The 18445-nt window shown below is 36.4% G+C and overlaps 1 protein-coding gene across 5 annotated transcripts in view; it reads right to left on the bottom strand.

The window, feature by feature from the left end:
- Window positions 1–18445, bottom strand: part of GULP1 (GULP PTB domain containing engulfment adaptor 1) — a 165435-nt gene that overhangs the window by 73151 nt on the left and 73839 nt on the right. For 4 of the 5 annotated variants that reach the window (XM_074872678.1, XM_074872675.1, XM_074872679.1 and 1 more), the window contains one exon: window positions 10285–10392. In XM_074872678.1, coding sequence (XP_074728779.1) covers window positions 10285–10312 — 28 coding nt within the window. In that variant the 5' untranslated portion in view covers window positions 10313–10392. Of the gene's footprint in view, window positions 1–10284; window positions 10393–18445 lie in introns of those variants that run through there. The other variant, XM_074872677.1, reaches the window with a different exon arrangement.

Raw genomic sequence — 18445 nt, 5'->3', positions numbered from 1 at the left:
GAGTCAGCAAGCAGCATTTCCAACATTCGGATGTAGATCTGCAAACACTGTGACACTGGTATTAAAGTTTTCCATTGACATTGGAAGCCTTTTTCCTAAAGGCAGGTAATAATTACAGAGTGGTGGCACTTTTGAAAGAACTCTTAACACCAAACAAAATCAATACGAGGCAAAATTCACACTGATAGCAAGGACATGCAAAAAATCATGCAAGCTATTACAGGGAAGTTTGTTACCAGCATTCCCTTCTGAACCGTAAGCTCTGATTTTGGACTTCTGCCACTCTCAGCAGATGTTTGATTTCACAGCAGTTGAGAAATACCAGGTTTCAGACATTTTGCACCCAATAAACTAGAAAAATATGAAAAAAGAAAACCTATAAAATAGGTATTCATTTAAATACCTGATGTAGATGTGGCTAGTGGTTTGCATGATCCTTCACTTTTAAAATTAAATGGTTTTTCACAGTGTAATACTTAATTATTCATTCTGAAGCAACAAAGAAAATATGAAACTCTACAATGAAAATCAGAGTTCATATTATTTTACTAGTCATATAGCAGCAAGAGTTCTAGACGCTTTATAGATAAATAAAACAGCAAGTCCTAAAGAAGGGACCAAAAGCCTAGATAAAACCAACACTAACAACCGCATGCATCTAATATAACTAGTAAAAAGTGAAGAGAGATTCATGCTATCACACCAGGTGAAAACTACAGTTATTTTAGATCTGTCTGAAGTTCTTAATCTAGGTTGCCTTAGCATTTACGTGAAAGTTTAAGTAAGTGCCCAGTTATTTTTTGAGAATTATGAGTTTGAGCCATCCAGAGTCCATTAAAACCTAAGTAGTTTAGCTTGAATGAGGTATGACATTCTAAGAGGTAAAAGCCTAAGTATGTGGTGGTTTTGCCAAACATTCTGGCACTGCGTGGGAGAAAAGATGGGAAAAAGGATCACTGCTCCGAATTCAAAGGCACATGGAAAGCCACAGCCCTCCTTAAAGACAGGAATCCTGCAGCCTCTACACACACCTCTTGACGTGCATGGCATGCTAACTGTGCTGCAAGGCTTTTAGGGAGCCCCTGCAGCAGCAGCACAGCGTCCCATCTAGTTTTTAAGAGAATTTGACTTGGGTGAGAGCTTCTCAGGTTTTGCTCCCGGGCAGCATACACTAGTCTGCTAAGGGCAGTGGGAAAACTACATGAAAATCACATTTGGAAGACTCAGGGTTTGACAGACAAAATTGAAAGGGTGGAGGCAGGGGTTGGGCACTTTCACTGCAAGAGGATTAACTGTGCTGAGAATTGAGACTTCACTCCTTTCTAGTCCCCCTTGAATCACACCAGTCCCTCTCCATTATAGAGGAGAGATTCCTTTAAAATCTGCATTTCACATCAAATGCTTGGTCATCACACAATCTGGAAGCACTGGTGCAAGCCATTTCAGAGAACTCAGTGGCGTTGGGAGAGCTGGGGAAGAGGAATGTGCTGACAAATCACATGCTGAAGTCAATAGACTCGGGGACTTCATAAAGCAGCCAGAACAACTGTGCTGCACTTAGCAGAGGATCACACTAGGTTAGATAACAGCAGAGCTGACCATTTATCTACCAAAAAGGAAAGCAGTAACAGTGCCAAGAAACTGTTCTCCCTTTGAAATTAATTTCTCCACACATTACTGCCCACCGATATTATAGAATGGATTTAGGAGAGAGGCACTGATGAACTATTTTCTAAATGGCAAAACAATGCTCAACAGTGCAAGTTTAGTTAACTGCTTCCCTAAACCCCACTCTCATTATTAATTCATGCATGCTAGAAGTGGCTCTACTGAACTATGTTTCCAAAGCATTTATCAAAGCATGAGAGACCTAGTGGCCATTCTATTTAATATGATGAACAGAGAAAGACTGATTTTAACTTTGTTTTTTTAGTGCCACATTGAAAATACAGTTATTTCTAGAATGTAAAAATGAAAGCTTTTGTTCCTTACTGAATCAAAACCTCTTTGACATCAACGGATGTTTTCCTTGCTAAGAGAAGAGATCTTGGAACTGTCCTTCCTGCTTTACAAAACTTGCTATGGAAAGAAAGATCTTATGCGACAATCAGCCTAGTAACAGTCTCCTGAAGAAGAAAGCATCCCATAAGATCAGTGCTACATCTAGGTATTAATGCCTTGGGGAACAAATAGCTTATTTGCTTCACTGTGGGTATATATCTATCTATATCTTTCATTTTTCCTAGATTATTTTTGTGTAAAGAAAACCTTCACAATAGGACATACAAGAATTGTCACCCTTTGTTTCCTTTATCCTGCACTGTAACAGAAACAGGCGGGTTCTCACAAACCTCACTTATACTAGTCAGACAACAAGGTAGAATCTGTCTTCTTGACTACTGCAGGCAATGAATGAACTGACACGCTGAGCCATGAGACCTAATGCTTGTTACCAGATTTTTCATCTGAACACAATACCTAAATACTATTAACAAACATAAATCTGCCCATATCCCTCTGTAATTCAGCTACAGTATTTGTCCCAACCACCTTCCAGAGAAATGACTCAGTACAATCCGTGTGTCTAATAGCAGTAATTTATTACGGTTATTACCAGGTTACTATGATTAAGCAATTGAAATTATGAATCCAATTCCACCCTAAGCACGTATAGGCAAATACCCATCGATATACATAATTCAAAAATAATTACTTTTGCTACTTCTTTTTCTTTTTTTTGCAAACACAAAATGTTCTTTGGAGGCATATTTATTCTTTTCCAAGACAATGGAGCTGTATTTCCCTAGAAGAGAGTGAGCTTTGCAGATTGCTTTGCCTTTCTGTGTCCTTCTCTCATAATATTTAGGACCTTAAGAATGGTTTTAAACAGCTGATTACTAAAATAGCAAAATGATACCACAGAATGCTGGGTTAGCACAGTTACAAAATGAAAAAGAGTCTAGTATTTGAATTTTCTCCAACAGTGACACTGCCAACCCATGCATTTTACAGCATATATTTTTAAGATATGGATGACAGTATATAGGTTTTGATAAGAAAATAAAATAGGATCAAAACAATATATTAGTGCAACTAAGCAGTGACTAGCAAATCTTTGCTTTTGCCCTTCTGATTTGTTGATGTTAAGAACTTTTAACAAGTTCAGCTTCTGAAATCAAAGGGAAAAACAAGAAAAAAATTTATGAGCTATTTAGCCTGTACCTCTTATATCTTCTTGCCACAAGAGCAGCTATACTGTGTCTTCGATAAAAGCTTCTAGTTGAAGTTGAAAAAGAGATTATTGGTATAGCATAATTTATTTTAAGGCATCATATTTTCACAAGTTTTCACTAAGAAGTATATACAGATTAAAACTCCAACTCCACCTTTCACTTTTGGAGTCAGAGTTCCGTCACTGAGAAAGTATCAATTAAGCTTCTCAGAAATTGTTAAAAAGGCAAGTTCTTGAAGAATTCCAAACTGTTAAAGACCATTACATATTGCACTTTGGTAGGGGAAACAATGGAAAAGGAAAGAAATGTGAATCTCAACACAGGTTAAAATAGAATTTTAATTTTCTAATTCAGGAAGATTAAAATAATGTAATAGAAAAGTTTAACTGGAACTTTTTTAAAAAATACCAATAAACTGGAAAGAGTATTTTTAAGACTAAAAGAAAGGAGTGGCAGCAACCATTCAAAACAAATCTAATATGCATACCTGTAGCTTCCTCTTGCTTATGTACCTAAAGTACATCCTTTTACGTACCTAAAGGATTTGATTTCACACAACAGTATTTTCCTGAGTTCTCTGCAATTTTCCAACAGCTTTATAAGACAAAATCCTACAAAATGAAGTAGTCATTGTGATTCTTATCAAGGTATGGTTCATACACATCAAAATTTATTTCACACAGAATAATACATCTTGTCTTTAATTACACATTCATCCAGCTAACTAGCAATATCCCTATATAACTCAAGCATTTAGATTGTAGCTTGGGTAAGTTACTTGGACAAGAACTCTACATCATACACTAACTTACATCAAGAATTTATCAGCTTGTAGATCTCAAAACATATGCCTGCCAAACTGCCGTGTGAATCCTTTAACATTCTGTAAATTAGGCTGTACAAATTTTAATAGGGTAGAAACCAAAAAGCTTAGGACTCCTTCAATACTATTCCCATTCTAAAGTCAGTATTTAGTGCTTTATGGTTAAGCAGTGGGCATACGTTCTTCAAAGGAGCTCCTTAGGTTTTGCAGAAGCAACAAATATTTATTGTGGTAAAATATCACTGTTAACTTGCCCAGAATATTTCTTAAAGCAGGCAAAAGATAAGATTATTTCTGCAATACCTTTCTGAAGATAATGCAGATAAAATAGCTAACAGGAAATTATCCTCCTATTCTCATGTTAACAGAAAGAAAAGAAAAACTAGGCTTATCTGCGCAGACCCAACATGAATCCTACAGAGGAAGTTTCCAAAGCGTACTCCTCATTTGTAGCTATGCATCCTCTAAAGACATACTGTAATAATTTATTTCCTAAAAAATTAGATCTGTTCCTTCTGCTTTCAGAATATAAATAAATACATACAAATGCATGCAAACACACACATGCTGCAGGGCTGGCCACTTCCTTGTTCCACCAACAGAAGACGATTTGGTCCTTGCCAAATTAAGGTAGTAACCCTTCAACTCTCCTCCTTGGCATACTTAAAAGGGTGCCCCCATAGCCTAATGAGAACAAGATAATAGTACAAACGATAGTTAAAAAAACCATGTTCAGTTACCAATCCAAAGAAAGGACTTGGTCACTGAATATTGGTTTTCCACATGACCCCATATTTCAAAACCCAAACAGCAGTATTTGGAACACACAAAAACTCTTTGTGAAGGTATTACGAAAGTATTAAGATAACTGATTTTTGTGTCAAGTGAGACTAACTGAAAACAGAAATCTACAAAAAAAGCACTCTTTTTCCACCCAAATTTTGCTCTTGAAAAAATTCTTATTTAAAAAAACCCTACAAACATCAAGCAGCAGCTTTTTTGGGGTGGAGGCAGAGGAGGTAATTTAGACCTAGTTTTGGTTATTTCCTGGAAGGCGATGAGTGCTTTTATGAAAGGACAAAGTGCAATCACAAGAATATCTGAAAACCACAATGAGGAAGACTGTGATTACTTATATGTCTTTAGAGTATATGAGTATCTACTCTTTATGTTTTTTATCATTATTGTTAATGTGGAAGTCCAGCACACAATAGCCCATTTTTTTTTAAAAGCACTGACATGAAATATACTCTCTCATAGAATGAAAGTATTTGCTTTTGGACTATACTTATCCCCTTCACCCTTCTGGGGCTTCACCTGTCATTCAGAAGAAGAAATATAAAACAAAACATTTGTCGTCTCTGGGATGCAGCGTAAGTTTACAATAGAAATAAAGATCATATTATAGCCAGTCCATTCACATAAAAGAGCAACCTTTGATTGCATTTTTTATATGTCAGATCCTACCCGTTAAATGCATCTGTCTACACTTTCATATATGAGACTCATAAAAAGCCATTGCCAGAAATGTTATTGCTGAAACTTATGATTTATGACGGGCTATTACGTCAACATATTCCATTTAGCATTATGAATACCATTTACATCGCATGAGTTGATAATGTGGCACCAATTACCAACATTATGAATTGCTATCACATGAAAAAAAAAATTAGAAAATTCAGATTCCTGCATGCAACAGCAGCTTTGGCATTGAACTCTGTGACATTTATTCTGGGATGAAGGAGAACCATTGGGGTGTAATAAAGAATGAACTACATTCAGCTGTGATTTACACCCTCCACGGCCTCACTGAAGTCCACTGAATTTCACACGTTGTAATTCAGTGCTAAATTTAGCCCAAAGTAGACATACATACCTACAGTTTTAGAACTATTTTGAGACACTCAAAAGTTTCACTCTTTTACTCCCAGAAGGTTTGGATTACAGTCATTCCATATTTAGAAATGCCTCTGTCTAGGAGAACAGTAGTTTTCTTTCACATTTCTGATGAGGCAAAAGCCAACAAATACTAATTTTTGTTTACTTATGTGCACCAGTTCTTATGCTAATAGCTTTGAATAGAAGGCCCCGGAATCAGTAAAATGTGCCAAACTCATCTGGGAAAGGCATCTCCATTCACTAAAAAAATAACCAAAACAAACCCCCCCTAGTTAATGCTGTTTTGTGTATGCACATTACCTGTACACCCCACCACATATAAATTAAGGACAAATAGGTAATTCGGTTTAGATACCAATACACTTATAATGAGAAAAATTTACATGAAAAGACAGCACTTAAAGATCTCTTATAGGACAATTACATGACTATCCCTACACTACTTAAGAGAGACTGAAATTTATCAAGATGCAAACATATTTCAAGATGAACAGACTTAGATCTGCACTACACTTTTTGCATTAGAACGTTTCCAAGTAAGCATGCTACTACACCTGACTTAAAAGGAAAAATAAAAAATTAAGAGGACTCTTCAGAAACCATAACCAAAACATGGATCACATACAAAAGCAAGCCCCTGATACTGTGATAGACACATAAATGTTTTCACAAGCTTTGTCATGACAGTTTGTACAGTCATATAATACTCCTTCAACAGAGAATTTTCTCTGTAACACGTTTAACTGGCAGTCCAACCAACCTGTACTGAAGTCAAGAGAAAGGCTATTTTGCTTTGAACAGGTACTAAGTTATTTCATATTAAAACATGCAACTTCAGAAAGTGCTGATATCAGCTTCAAACCAGAAATTAACTTTTTTGGTCAATATTGGTTCATAAAATTTGTTTCCCTGTTATATGAGTTCATGGCTGACTGATAAAAACAGATATTACAACTTAGACTACTAAAAGAGTCCATTTACTTATGATTACTTGTGCAAGTACTTCCTGAAACAAATTGAATTTGTTTAAACTTCACATTTTTTTGTATTTCTCACTGTCATTATTAGGATGAAAGATGAACAGCTTGATTTTATTCAATTTGAGATTTAGGCATATCAGTTAAGCTTTCATCTAAGATGACTAACAGACAAATAAAAATAATTACAACTAAAATACAAACATAAACTGTCCAGGTTAGAAGTTCTGGTTTGTGCTAAATCTCAGGGAGTCAGACAGGCAGTGACTGTCCAGCTGTTTTTAAGGTCAGAGCACTCAGCACACCTTGTCAGTTGAAGTGGCTGTTTCATGCCCAAACCATGGCCTTCAAAAATAAACTTACACTGAGTACTGCTCCAAATACGATACCTGTACTACAAAATTCTGCTGCAAAATGAAGTACTGGTAATGTTGAAAATGGGGTCCGTGCTCTGAAGAGCACTGCTCTGATGTAGTACAAACCTGCTGTTCCCGTAACATAGACTCTCTCAATACACATAAGCACTCATGTCACACATTATATCTGTGGGAAAATTTTTTCTTCAACGAATCATGGTTAATTTAAAAAATAAAAAAAGAGTCCTTTCTCTCCTAGTGACTCCTATTTCCTTTGCAACTCCTGTGAAAGCACAGGTTGCTATCCAGCCTCCAACAGTTTGGGGGTGGGGAGTGGGAAATAAATCACAAAAGCTTGATTTTAGTGCTTCTCTTCTTGCTTTGTCTACCAATGTCTGTCAATGATGAAATCATTTCCTGAACACTCAGAAGGAAAATTTTGTTGCTTGAATCAGGTGATGGCACGAGAACAGAGCTCTTCAGCGAGCACAGCACAGTCCCCATCATTCTAGTCACCAGCTTACCCAGTTCAAGAAGATAAAGAGCTGTGGCACTAGCTATTATCTTCTCTATATGCATCATATAAAAAGGCTAGTATGGACTGATCATGATAATGAGGATTAGGGGATACTTATTCTATAAACCTGCACAATTCAGATAATCTTTGGCTATTACAAAAGTACCACTTACATCTGTTAAAATTCCCCTCACAATCCTATATATTTGAGACTGTGGTTTATGTAGCTCCAAGGTAACAGACTGGTATAAACTTGTAATTATTGCAAACCCTACCAGCACAGCCACCAGGAAACTCATTTGGATTTAGAGAGAATTGCTAGGGAAGTCACAGCACTCATGCAGTTAACTCCTAAAAATATCCAGTGTGAATGGAAGAAACCCACAAACAGCCCCACCAAACACAAAAATGGAAATTGTGTCGGAGGTCTGAGAGTAAAATCTAGGAAATACAATAAAGGAAGTTCAGCAACTGAACCTGTTCGAACTTGTTCTTAAATGCAGTTATTAAGACACAAACGCTGATACAGCCAAGCTTTTCTGAACTTCAATTGGCATGAAAAATATCTAATTTTCCCTTATTCTTGACAATTGCTTAACTGAAATTTGTTTTTTTCCTAGGATACGAGAATGGAAATGTCATGTGCATTACTATGAATAAAATAAATGGATGACAGTATTTAATTCTTCTGGTTGATCAAGTTCTGAATAATTTTTAAGAATCCACAATAATTGCATTTCATTGTGCCTGACAGCTTCTTTCATGACACTTTTTTCTTCTTGAGTTAAAGAGAACAGCACACAATCAACTGAAGAGCAAAGCAAATGTCCTTGAATATAGTGAAATTCCAAGAATTAGGTGAGGTCAGTAAGAATTTTCTTATGAAGAAGTGAAAACAGAAACGAATGAATCCAGACTCCTCAAGTGATCCCAGATATCTGAGAATACAACTTCACAATTTGAACATAAAGGCAAGATGCAGACACTGGCAATGGCAAAAAATATCAGTGAAAGAGTGTTTAAGCACTCTGGGTCCAAGCTGAAACACCGAGGATATATCCCACAAAACACAATTGGTCTGTTTCTAAAACATGGCAGGTTGAGTTTCAAACATTATCAGAAGTCATTAGAAAAAAATGGAAAAAAAATTATATGGTCACCTAGACATAACAAAATCTACAAAACCCAAACTTCCTTCCCAGTTGTGATAAATCAATCCACAATCAAAGAATATTGTAATGGTCTCTCAAATTATTTGGAAGAAGCTAGGCAAACTATTAAGCAGCTGGTACGTACAGATCTCTTGATAGACATCTTACAAGTATCTACACAAGAAAATACACCAGTGCTTAAAGAGGAGCACAGGCTATGGATTTTAGCTTATCTCCTCAGCATCCATCATGCTACTGGGGTATCAAATGACCTTTCATCCGGTTTTGTAGCCTTTGTGAGTAAGTGTATCTTCCTTTTGCGATCAAGCTACATCTGCTGATATTCTGGACTACTTACGTTATCTCAATTCATCTGGCTTTAACAAATAAATGTACTAGACATGCAAGGATACAGTGATGCTATCATTTTGTGTTGGTATAAGGTATGGCAGATTCATTTTAGTTCCAGCTTTGATATTGATACCAAAGCAAACATTCTTGTTACACAAACAAAACATTTACACTTACTCCAATTGAGTTTACACCTAGTTATTAAAACAAGCTCAGTGTGCATCACACTTAAGGATCTTTAGAAGAAAACATGAAAAAATAATTAGACCTCCTAAATATTTTCTACATTACAAACAAACGGGGAAAAATAGCAACAAAGCTGTCAGTAAAAAATGCTGCATCTAAAAACTGCTCCATCTAAAAACTTATGTTAATCATAAACAGACCATGAAAAGAGAATAAGCAAGCCAGAAGAGCAACATACATAACTCTGATTATTTAGAGGTTTGATATTCTTTTGGAAAGCATACCATTGCAGATTGCTACAAATTCAGAATAGCTTCTTGAAGCTAAGAGATAATTCTGCTGCATGAGATATTTCAAGTATATTAAACATGGTTTTCTAAAATAGCTTCTCCAAGAATAAGAACCCAATGAATATATACAATAAATACAGAAGTCACTAACTCTTTAGAAGTTCTAAAACCCTCCAGCATATCCTTTGGTGTGTGCAGGAAGAAAAAAAAAAAAAGCGTGTGCATTTCATATATATATGTATTTTGTATTTATATACACACACACACCCCCAAATAAAGAAAATACTATGAAATTCAACATAAGCCTTACAGTCCAGAAAGCTCTGTAACTACCTATCGAGAATGCTTTGCTTTGTACATCTTATAGAAGGCTGCCCATTTCTACCTAGTTAATGAGGTACAATTATTCATAAGTACTTCCTTGTATAATTCTTGATATTCTAAAGAATTTATACAAGATATTTATGTCCCCCATGGAACATAAGCTACATTACTTACCTTTCTTCCTGCTAAAAGCACGATTCATGTTGGGGAAAAAAAAAAAAAATCTATCCAATCTATCCAGTCAACGATGTTTCTGGGTTTGGTTTTTTCCCCCACTTTAACCTGCAGAACAATACACATAAGAAAATAGAAAAGTCCATTATTATATTTGAAGTTAGCTCATTATCTTGATATTAAAGACAATGCAAATGATTTCAAGAATTTTTAAATAATTCAGAGAAATACAAGGGATATGTGCTTTGCTGAGGAAGAAACTGCAGAACTGAGAAGACTGATGTTTGGATGCCCAGTGGTACTTAATAGAGAAAGATATTTGAAAGCGTTCTGTGAAGCTCTTCTCACCGAGATTTCAGAGACCCAGAGCATATCGTATTATACATATACATGAAGACAAATACTACATATAAATAGCTTGGAAAGAAAACTTTAAAATGAATGTTTACTAGAAGACTCCACAAAAACATTCAGTTCACATTTGCGCTGCCCTGTTTTGTGTCATTTAGGCTGTCAGATTATTTCAAGATATGCTTTCATCTTCACATGGGCTTCACATGGAGGGGAGGCAGGTAGATGGGATGCAACCCAGACGGACACAGAATAAAAAAATCACAATATAAAGACTCCTCTTCATCCTGGGATTCAATACTGAAAAAATTGCCTTCTATCAGTGCAACTACCTCCGTGCTCTGATTACATCAGACTGTACAGCAATTTCTGTATTTTCTTCACTTAAAAACACTGATACACTCTTAAATTATTGCCTTTATTTTTGATTCACGGTATTATTTGAGAACTTAATTCTTTACCAACATTTTTCAGGGAAAAAATATAAAATCTAACACATCCAACGCTGTTCAAAACCATCCCATTTTGTAGTAGAGATTTTCTCTTTTCAACCACATGTAAAGATATTCCCACCACTCCCTTCCATTCTGTTCAGATCTTCCAGCCAAAAGCGGCACCAGTGCCCTTTTGCTTTATCTGTTTTCAAAGCAGTCCAGTTAAAGTGGAAAAAAAAAGGGGAACAAATTTTTAAAAAAGGAAATCAAAGCACTTGGTATCAGATTATCTTTGAAATCAGTTAGAATTTTTCCTTTGGTTTGAATAAAAACAGAAGTTAAGCCAGTATTTCAAATGTCAGCATCAAGATGACTGACAAATTAATTTAAGATACTTTATGCAGCTCATGAACACGTTTTTGTGGTGCTTGCCCCTCTTTTTAAAATAATTAAGTTCAATATCAATTAAAGCAATTATATACCAATTTCCATGTAAATAGTTGATTTTTTCAGATTAGAACATGTGGGCAATTACAGCTAAAAAACACCTCCATTTTATTGTCAAATAATCACTGATGTGGTAGGACTACTTTTCCATACAATCCTGTGAGAATGAAGGAATAATTCCTGCTTGCTTAAACCAGTGTAGTACCCTAGATAGGCAACCAACCAACATTTGCTCTTTAAAGTACGTGTACCGGATCATTTTTGTTTTACAGATTTTACTGAGTGTTTAAGAAGGGAGGATGCGATGAAGTAAGCAAAAGTAGTGGATATACCATCCCACTAGTTACTCTGACACAAAGTCAAGAAACAATGCATTTGGTACACTACACAGTGGTTCTTGCAGCAAAACTGCAGAAGCCTTACACACACCCACAGCCATTCCCGCTGGCCGCCTTCCCTACCGTCCGGACTACACAGAAAGCTGTGGATACACCGAGATCAGTGAAACCAGGACACAGCCATGAGGGCTCTGAAGCTCTAGGAATGATTTCAGCAGCATCCCCAGAACAGGCAGTGGCGTTACTGGGGTAACTGGTGTTCCAGTAAGTAAGAGCTCTCCCGTGAGGGAGTTTCACCAAAAGCTGCCAACACCTCTTCTTGCAGGGAAGGCAGAGTAGGACTTTCAACAGTGTAATGATGACAATCAATCCAGTTTAAATGAAGTAACAAGCAGTGAAGAACATCAGAATTTCAGCTTTTCAAAGAACTGACAAGTGTGTATAGCTTAGAGGTTTACTTTCACAGGGAACACACGCAGCCTACTATATATGCTTAAGGATATATAAGCAATGGCAGAACTTTGTTCAGGATGTTCTCACTAGTCAGTGAAGAAAACAGCTTTGAGTAAAAAGAGCGTTATGATTTCCCTCTCATATACTTCTGGCAGTTGTATTGCACAGCACTAGACCAATCACTTGAGTTGTCCTCCACAACGGGATCATAGCATGTCCTTTTTCGGTACCCTTTTTTAAAATTGTGTATTCCTGTCCTCATCCAAGAGATTACTAAGTAACATATTTGAGATGGCTTACTGAGTAGAGGATATCCTAAATAGAGACTATGCACGCACATCGTGAGGCTGTTGGCTAGCCACATTTCCAGAGATCACCACTGAAGTATTTTGTTTAAAACACAGTGTAACTATGTATGTGTTTTTTCCTCCTGGATAAGGATACATTACCATTAAAGTAATCTACACTAATAAAAGCCAAAATGTATTGATTACTTACCTAAAAATGGACAGTATTTGACAAAAGTGTGTTCATAATTTCAAAACATCAATAGAACAAAATACAGAAATGGCCTAGGCCACAACTAGTATTAAAACACTTAACCAGTGTACTTCCACTTATCACAGAAAATGTTATTAAACAGGGAAAGAAACACAATTAGCTACATGCAACTGCTTTTTAAATTTCCTCAAACTAATATGAACAACTTCATCAACCTCTCAGATGCAGAAAAAGCAGATGGTTAAATGCCCCATAAAATTTTGCTATTTGAAAAAACCAACCCAAATACCACAAGGCCAATTTCAAATTCCTCGGTTGGGTTTGGGGCAAGAGGGTGATATCTGACTGTCGTAAGCAGCAAAGTTACGGTTAGACATATCTGTGATATATTTGCTCACAATTTTCCAACAGACAAACAAACAAAACTATTAGGAGCAAGCAAGCTGTTCTGTGATCATGGATGCTAGACAGGTTTTCTGGTAGAATATGGGTTTGTTTCTGACAATGCTCAACACACAAAGCTGCTGGAAGAAACAGAGTTGCAAAACAGTCTGTTAAAAGCTTGTAATGAAGTCAAAAGGAAGGTAAGTCAGAAAATCCCGTTATGGTGCAGGGGGTCCTGTGCAGAAGGGGGGAGTCCTTCCTATGAAACCACTTGTTTAGAAAGGGTAAAGCAGTTTTAACAGTCAGACGCATTAGGGAATAGAAATGTGGACCAAACCATTTCATTATTCATCACTTAGGAAGACACACCTATGTAAAGAATGTTTCTCCACCTTAGTCTTAGGAATTTTCTTCAGCTTTGTCCAGAAACCAAACCCTACCAGGAAATACAAACCTGCATGTGATTTAACAAAATGGTTAATTGACAAAATATGAAAAGTTCTGACAGGTATAAACTAGGGAAATTTGGGGTTATATCAGGTTATTTCTTTTGAGGCAGAGAGAAAAGAGAGACAGAAAGAAAAGTCAAGGACGAGGCTTAGAAAATAATTTTATTAAACTAATAATAAAAATATAAATATCAGCCAGACATGCTGGGCAAGGGGGACACACGCCACTGTCAGTCTGAACAGCAACATGGGCATGTGGCATGGGAAGTTGAGTATTTAAGTGCCATATCAAACTTTAAACAGTAACAGGGAAAAGCAAACACCATCTCCTTTTCCCTCTGTCTTCACTGCCATTAACACCTTACATTTCATGGTGAGGTGCTTCTTACAGTGAGGAGGAAACCGCAAAATAGGGACTGCAAGGAAACTAGTGGATTTGGTGACTGGTGTTTGCAGGCATTCGGAGTGGTGACCTCGAGAGAAGTAAGATTTGAAAATGAAATCACCACCTTCGTAATTACTTTTTAACACTAACGATCACGTTGGTGGCTGCCTTCTATGCTTTATGCAGCAAAGGAAGCTGAACAAAGGAAGCAGAGTGGCAGTCTTCCAGCTTCCAGCACAAGCAACTGCAGTCCTTCCCGGCTGCTGAAACAACACCAAAGCTTCCACACAGACATCTTTAAATGCCTGCGGGCTCCTTCAGAAATGCTGTGTTTTGAAATGCTTTCTAAATTTAGAGATGTCTCAGACAAGTCAAGAGAGGGGGTACTTAGGAAGGGGATGAAACCAACCACCAGTGTAACCGATCTCATTTCTCTATTATTTCCTCTTAAAAATTAGGTATTCCTCAGGATTTATTTGGGGTTCCACCCCCCCCCGGGCCAGTCCCTTCGAATGGCATGGGCTATAACAATTACCTGGGCTGAACTATTTTTTTTTGTGTACCTCTTTTTCATTCCACAAATAATTCTTCCAACAAAACGTCTATAAAGCCCTCAACTTGCAACCATCCATACCCTTTAACATTTTTTTTTTTAAAGTCCAATCTGTCCCTTCCCTGTCAAACACACACGTACAGAGTTTCCATACAATGCCAAATTCAGCTTGAGAAGACCTGAAGATTCACTCTTTCCCCTCTCAGACCCCACCCTTTCAACCATACTGGATAACATTTCTTCAAGAATGAAGCACAAAATGTCTTAAACCCTGTTTTCTAAAGGGCCGCAGCACACAGGAATGTGTGATTCATTGACTTGTAATGAAACTTAGGCTTATAAAGTTACTTCTGAAGGTAAAATGAGAAACTTCAGATTATGGTAACAGCTTTAAAATTCTTTTTCTGAGTTAGGCCAAAACACCATGACTATCACATGCACTGGTTTTTTTTTCCCCTTCTCTCAAACAGTATAAACCTAATACTATTGTGACAAGTGTTTTTTTCCTCCCACAGCAAGAAGTCTTTCAGACCACAGGTAAAGCATTTCTCATACAGTAAATATGCCAAAGCTAGAGGAGTATTCACAGAAACTCCCAAGGACAAGCAGACTGCAGTGTTTTGCTATAAATATCAACATCAAACAGAGGCCAGGAACCACAAAATCTATATGAAACTCATGCATTTCATACCAGTTTCCAAAAAGTTCAGGTAAGTGGCTTTTCACTCTCCCATTTCCTAAAAATAACTTGCTCCTTTCAACAGGAAAAAAACAAAAATACAGATGACTAAGAGGTGACATGTGGTTATCATTGAGACATCTGACAGCAAAAACAACTCCTTAGTTAAGGCTACCACTAACTTTTGTTTCACAGCAAGAAGAAATATCAACATCAAGAAATAGAACAAGATTAAATTTCACTACTGAAGTATAACTCTGAAGAAAATGTTTTAAAACTGCTGTAAGCACCAATAAATCCTCAGACAAGTTGCTAGTGACACAATCTTAAGAAAAAACAGAGAAATACATAATTCACTTGTTTCACAAAAACAGTTCTCTAGCTCTGGCTTTTAAAGCATTAGGAAAGATATTTAATTTTAAAAATACTGCATTTTTCAGCATGTTTATTTGTAAACAATTATTTTGTATTATGCTTGTCAATGATTATGCTGACATGTATTAGTGGATTACACTATTCACAGAATAAACTGAAGTTTATACTGTACCAACAAAAGGGGTAATTTTAAAAACAGGAATATTCCCTTCTTCTCAAACTTGTTATATTTTCCAAGAAAAATCAATACTCTTATTTTTTCACTACGATAGAATAACCATAACAGGATACAAGAGCAGCTTCCTTTTTCCTCAAATCCACAAGCGCCAGTGTCTAGTGAAACGTGGTGAAGGATTTCAGTCGTGTCAGCCTAATTTTTACTTTGCTGTACAAGAACTTACAGATGTTGGATGCTTAGAGCCAGCAGAAAGGCTTTATACACATTCTCTCTCAAAGAACTCAGGCTCTTTCATCTGCTTCCAAAAGACAGACAGATGGCAAACATCTTGCTCACTTGTAGACAACAGGGTCTGTATTTGACATCCCATTAGCCATTTAATCATCTATATGGAATCTGAACAAGATTTTTGCCTGTCCCACTACTTTCAGATGGATGATGGACAGCCTAGGGAGCTTTGTTAGTGTTTGGTTTTTAACAGCAATGGAGTAAGATTCAGTGATGGGACCTACCATGAACAGGTGAACAGAGAACAGCTCTTAAAAATGAAATGGTTCTGGTAGAAAGGATACTGGACTCTTGAGCTTTTTGACTTGCAGCATGAATAATTCTCTGAAATTTTACACACAGTCCCTGCTTGGGTGGATATATACAGTTAAAAGGAAATATGTGTCCTGACACTGAATATGGTTACTTTTATGTCAGCATCTCCTCTTCTGGAAGAGCTGATTGTTCCATACACAGTCTAGAGAAGCTATTTATTTAATCACTGGCAGATTATTTTCAAACACTCCACTGAATGGGGAAGTCTTTGAAAGACTCATTATGTATTCTAAAGGTAATCTACAAATAAAGCACAACAATTTTAGAAATAACTTAGTTAAGTTCCACTTACATGCAAAAGCTCATCATATTTAGCAGATCCATTGTAGAGGTACAACACTTTAACAAAATGTGCCATTTTACTACTCTACCAAAGTATATTTGGCCAAATAAACTTGGGAAGTGCATTAGACATACCATTGGGCACACATGCTCACAGGTCCCATTAAAAGCACTCTATGTGCGCTTCCCTCAACGTGTGCTAAATTTAATTGAAGTTCAAAAGCTGATTACTGATGTTCAGAACATGATTAAGAGGAAGTGAAAAACCCACGTTTGTTTAGATGAAGAAAACAGAAAATTTCTGGGTAGGTACCAGAGAACAACCAGCAAGAGAAGGATGAGGAGAAATGTGCCTAGATGTTTTCTCTGCTGCACTCCCCTCTCCAGGACCTCAGCAAGCTTGCTCCAACTTATTATAAATGCAAAATGAAAGAAATAATCACCCTTTCCCCAAGAGCTCTGAACTATGACACTACAAATGGTTTTGTAACTCTTTGAAGTTACAGTTTGGGGTTTTTTTATTTGCAAAAGCTTTTTTGTTTTGGTTTGTTTGTTTTGGGTTTGTTGGTTGGTTTTTTTTTTAGTGTACACAATCAATACAAAATTAACAGAGATCGTCCTCTTATGGAAATGAAAAGTGCATGTTAAGAAGTTATAATCATGGCAAAGGCTGGCGGGGGGGAGGGGGGTGGTGTGTTACATCATTATTTAAACCTATTTATCTGCAGGACTTCAAGTCCATACTTTTATTTCTTTTTTTAATTTGCTTTTAATTCATTTGGTGACCCTTGTTCAACAACTCGTCCTCAAAGAAGAACAAGAACCCCGTATAAACTCAAAGCGTACCAACTGTTATGCAGAGTGTAGATATACTTGCTTTCTTATCTTTTACAGTTCAATTCCTATGATCATTTCCCTCCTGGTGCTAAAAGTCACAAGTTGAAAAAAAATCACTGCCATACAAATTTCTAGCAACCGATTTTCTAACAATCGATTTATTAACATATTACATACTTCTGAAACAATGACATACAAAAGTAAATTCATTTAACGGAAGTTTAAAAAGTGTCATTTTCTTCAGAAAAATTTTTAAAATCCATGATACTGAACACAATCCCTTACTATTAAAATCAGTAGATTTCTCATTAATATTAGGAATCTTAGCTTTAGTTGGTTAGCCTTAAGGACAGCATTAAGTTGTATTTATACAGATGAAACGGGACAGTTTTCAAAATTTAGAAAACTTGGCAATATCCATTTTGTCACTACCACTAAATCAATCTCAGATTATGTTGAAAACTAGGTTACACTGTTTTTTAGGCTTTATCACATTACATTCCTATAGCTTGTCTTCTTCAGTCCTTCTGAATACATTCTGACTCATCCCAACACTTCGACAAGGACATGGTATGAAGTTAAAAGCACAGATATGAACCTGACAAAATGGTATTTATGACAAATTAATCTCCTCATCTCTGTCTTGTAGATCAAGTACGTGTTCAAATAGTTCATTATAATGTGTACTAAGGAGAAGCATTCAGGTTTTGCACACTATTACAGTTATTATTAATCTTATTTCAAAATTTTGGTAAGTGACCCATCCTACAGTTGTTTGGTGGAAATTACTGAGATACAGACTGCTACATAATAGAACTTCCAAGTTAGCAAGACAAATTTCTTCAGTTTTCCTGGATATGAGTGTACTGTATCTTTTAATACAGTTGGGACTAAGGAGAATGTGTAAGTTTT

The sequence above is a fragment of the Strix uralensis genome, chromosome 6 (genome assembly GCF_047716275.1).
Source record: "Strix uralensis isolate ZFMK-TIS-50842 chromosome 6, bStrUra1, whole genome shotgun sequence".
NCBI classification, from domain to species: Eukaryota; Metazoa; Chordata; class Aves; order Strigiformes; family Strigidae; genus Strix; species Strix uralensis.
The sequence above is the reverse complement of the archived record's forward strand: the minus strand, read 5'-3'. Positions and strand labels throughout refer to the sequence as shown.